General features: G+C 32.7%; 1 protein-coding gene across 1 annotated transcript; it reads right to left on the reverse strand.

The window, feature by feature from the left end:
* Window positions 1-44: 44 nt before the first annotated feature.
* LOC112461994 (cytochrome P450 4C1-like) lies at window positions 45-3,438 on the reverse strand. Its single transcript, XM_025027477.1, has 3 exons — window positions 3,187-3,438; window positions 613-722; window positions 45-339 (listed from the first exon to the last, which is right to left on the reverse strand). The coding sequence occupies exons 1-3, from the start codon at window positions 3,341-3,343 to the stop codon at window positions 226-228; spliced, it is 381 nt and encodes a 126-aa protein (XP_024883245.1). The 5' UTR covers window positions 3,344-3,438; the 3' UTR covers window positions 45-225.
* Between the last annotated feature and the right edge of the window lie 1,013 nt (window positions 3,439-4,451).

Raw genomic sequence — 4,451 nt, forward strand, 5'->3', positions numbered from 1 at the left:
ATGACGTAAGAATCACGTCATTATGACGACTGTCTGCTATCTGGGTAATAACAAATAAAATTTTCACTCATCGCACTTTTTATATCACAAACACGTTATTTCATTAATTATTTATGGAAAACACAAACTTTATGTGTGTTTACATATGACAGCTCTAATACTTTCAGGAATAGGCCAGCCATCTTGGCCTCGTGACGTTACGGCTGAAAATCCCAATACCATTATTTACATTAATATCGTTATGTTACCTCCACTAGTGAGAAGACCAGTACCCAACCACGGATGGAAAACATCATAAAGAAGACTCTTTTCGATATGTTTTGTGCTGCTTAATATTGTCTAAAATTACAGAAAATATTAAGTTAAATGTTATTTAATTTAGACGCCATTTAAATAATCAATTAATTGATTTCAAAAGTGTTTTAAATATTCAATTATCTCTGAGAGATGAATGAATAAGAGATAATCATCTTTAATTTTAAATATACAATTATTACAGACTTTTGACGAACAAACATATTTTTTTTAAATAAAAAAACATAAACAAATAAACATCTTATCGTCAATATATCAATAATAAAAAAACAGAATAATATTTCTCTCATACTTTACCTCTAAATCATTCGGATGACGAACGGATATTATAGGAAAAAAAAATAACCATATTTTTAAAATGGGATAAAACTCGTCAGTTATGGTAACCAGTAACTTCCATTGTTCTTCTAAAAGATGTATGTATATGTTTATTATGTAAATTCACAGAAATATAATAAATATTGATCGAAATATGTATAATTGACTTTATCGTTATATTTAATTAGGTTTTTCACCCGCGTTTCGTGCAAGCTTATTTAAACCTTTTCCTTTTTTTAAGTCTAGATCCCTTCCCTAAACCCTCTTTGTTCTTACTTTTTTTTCTTGTAAACAATTTTTTCTCCATTTTAAGTTATATTTTCCTTTCTTAAATTTATGTATTATATATAGAGATATATATTTATTTTTACCGCGCATCGCGCGGATGTACCCTCCGCTGATCCGCCATTTTTGGCTCACTTTCATTTTTTAAATTATTTTTTCTAATTCTGTATCGCGTTGTATTTTGGCACTCAAGTCAGGTAGTACGACCCTTTTATTTATTCCCATTTTGATAAAAATTTATACATTGTTTTTTACTTTAAAGAAGTTTCAATTTTTCCACATCATAAATGCCTGTGTGTTCTAATTTTGTTTCTCGTTAAAGGAGAAAATGCCTATAATGCATACCCTAGGGTTATGCCAGGCTTGCATCGCCATTAACGTCCATGACTAAAAAATTAAACTTATCGTCGCCATCCCCGAAAAATTAGAAAAATTTTGGAACCGGTTTCCAAAAAATTGGTTATAAAAAATTATTTACATCATCGCCATTCCCGAAAAATTAGAAAAATTTTGGCACCGTTTTGAAGAAAATCGGTCCATTAATTGAATAAATAGTTCACAGTCAAAAAAATTTTAGCACCTGCAGTTTACAAAAAATCGGTACTTTAATGAAAAATTAAACCCGTATGAAAAATTTTGCACATCATCGCCATTCCCAAAAAATTAAAAAAATTTTGGCACTGGTTTCAAAAAAATCGATCCATTAATGAAAAATTATCCATTAATGGAAGATTAAACTTATCCTCAAAAAATTGAAAAATTTTAGCACTGGTTTCAAAAAAATCGATCCATTAATACTTTTTATTTCCCGAAAAATTAGAAAAATTTTGAAACCGGTTTCCAAAAAATCGGTAACAAAAAATAATACACATCACCGCCATCCCCGGAAAATTCTACCCCTGTTTCATGTATAATTCTTTAAGATTCGGTCCATAACGAATAAGTAATTCGCGGTCAGACAGACAGATGGACATACAGACAGACAGACAGACGTCAGGTCCATTAATAAGAAATTAAACCCATCCCCGTTTAATTAGAAAAATTTGGCACCAGTTTCAAGAAAATCGGTACATTAATGAAAAATTAAACTCGTGGTATCAAGAAAATCGATTAATGAATAAGTAGTTCGGGGTCGGACATTAGATACTTATTATTTCCCGAAAAATTACGTATTATTTCCCAAAAAATTAGACAAATTTCGGTATCGGTTTCCAAAAAATCGGAAACAAAAAATTATACACATCATGGCAATCGTCGGAAAATTCTACCCTTACTTTATATATATAACTCTTTAAGATTCGGTCCGTCTCCAAAAAATTAGAAAAATTTTTGCACCGGTTTTAAAAAAATCGGTTCATTAATGAATAAGCAGCTCGCTGTCGGACATTAGGTACTTATTGCTTCCCGAAAACTTACATCAAGCGACGCGGTAGCGTCGCGACGCCAAAGTACATAAAAAGAGAGTTAGCAGACGACGCTACCAAGTAGCTTATCCGGAGTTTTCGGGCCGATCGATTTTCCGAATGAAATATCTCAAGAAAGAAAACTGCGATCAAAAATCTGACGACAGTTTTCCGTAATATAACGTTGATACGAACTTTCGATTGCGACCAATTTGATTAAGATTGGTGCAGTCAATAATAAGATCTCGAAATCTAACATGTCAAAAAGTGAATTTTTTCGGCGACATCTCGGCAAAAAGTTCAGATTTTAGTCACACGAACACTGACACGCAAAGCCAGTTTGTCCCTCAAAATGCGTTTATACCGCTCTAGTCAATGCAACTGCATTCACACGCTCACATTTCTTGATGCTGATTGGTTATATTGGTAAAATTTCTGAACCGGTTTCCAAAAAAATCGGTAACAAAAAATTATACGCATCATAGCAATCTCCAAAAAATTCTACCCCTGCTTTATATACAATTCTTTGAGCTTCGGTCCATTAACGAATGAGTAGTTCGCAGTCTGACAAACAGACCAGGAACTTATATATATATATATATATATATATATATATATATATATATATATATATGATGTACTTAGATATTTCATTGTTCCTCAAATAACTTCAATAATCAGAAAATAAATGTTATTGCTTAAGAATATTTACCTATAAGCTTAATAATTCTTAAAAATAGTTAATGTGCAATAATATCAATAATTATATATCAGAGAAAAATGTTTGCAAATATTATATTTAAAAATTTGTGTGCACAAGTGAATATTTATTTACGAGAATATTGTATGTGAAGTTATAACATACCTCGTGAAACAAGATATTGAAATGCATTTCCAACGATCGGATAACCTGATGGTCCTGGTATAAGATTGATAAGACGCCCCTTTCTTCCATGATAATGCACATAGTAATTAGATATCAGTAGAATAAGGGTAAGTAATAGCAGTATAATAGTGATCATTATTGACTGACGAAATAATTAGCCAGTTTCAGCAAGTTCCGTTTCCTTCTGCTGTCTTCTTTTAATGTCTGAAAATTTAATTGATTAGAAATAAACACGTAAAAAGAAAGACATAACAGAGCCACAACAGCGTGTTCGTGTTGGAACTTTTAAATAAATAACATTTTAACGAACGTTTTGGTCTGTTATCATTTTTAATGTGATAAGTTAAGATAACACAAAGACTGGTAAACAATAATGAATATTTCGCTCACAAAGCTCCTCTTATGAGGAAGCTTATATTTTATTCGATGCATAGTTATTAGTATTTATTAGTTTGGCTTTTTCATAGAAGAAGTTTTATGAGCAAAATAAAATAGGAGTAATGGTAGCGATCTGTAATGAGGAGGAAGCAATGTGCAAGTTTCTAATTTGCACACCTTTTTTTAATTTTAAATTTAATCTTTTTATGAATTGATAGATGATTAGTTTAGTAGCACAAGTGGGGTTTCAACAATCGACGCAATGTCAAATCGATGTTGATTTTAGGAGTTCAGGCTACATGGTCCATATATGGACTTCGCATATAGACCTTTATAATCGCGTATAAAGTTGGGTTTAATCTGTGACAGGAGATTGAGCCCAACGTCTCGCATCCTAAATTCTCACGTTAAAATAAGGCAACTTAGCGTTAAGTTCAATAAGATTATTACCGAACAAACCTCGACGGCTGTGCCGCGGTGACTATACATCGTTCGATGGCCAATAAGCGTCGGCCTTACCTGTGGCGGCTCCCCCTTGCTCTCCCAGACCGCAAGGGGTTGCCGGCGAAAAGCAAGACTACTCACACTCACTCTTGGTCTAAACGTCGCGTGAATAAGTCGAATATTAATACTGTATAAATGGTGTCGGCGAAGTAATTTAAAAATATATATTGATCTCGATCCGTAACGTTCTTCTTATTCCGTACTTTTGGGTCCCTGTTCCATATGCGAAGTCGATACTATCCCAAGGAATAATCTTATTTCAAGGAGCAAGCAGAAAGAATTAACTGATCTATTTTGTTTATTTGAGAACGTATGTTTTGTTAATACGCTCGAGCCTGGGTGTCGTGCGTCCCCGCGGTAAC

The sequence above is a fragment of the Temnothorax curvispinosus genome, unplaced genomic scaffold (assembly GCF_003070985.1).
Source record: "Temnothorax curvispinosus isolate PA1 unplaced genomic scaffold, ASM307098v1 QBEX01011941.1, whole genome shotgun sequence".
Classification (NCBI taxonomy): Eukaryota; Metazoa; Arthropoda; class Insecta; order Hymenoptera; family Formicidae; genus Temnothorax; species Temnothorax curvispinosus.

Excerpts from the sequence above, each read along its gene's own strand:
- LOC112461994 (XM_025027477.1), bottom strand. The coding sequence starts at position 3,343 with ATGATCACTATTATACTGCTATTACTTACCCTTATTCTACTGATATCT. Across the intron at positions 723-3,186 it reads TCAATATCTTGTTTCACGAG|AAGAACAATGGAAGTTACTG; the intron begins GTATGTTATAAC and ends TACATCTTTTAG. Across the intron at positions 340-612 it reads GTCATCCGAATGATTTAGAG|ACAATATTAAGCAGCACAAA; the intron begins GTAAAGTATGAG and ends CTGTAATTTTAG.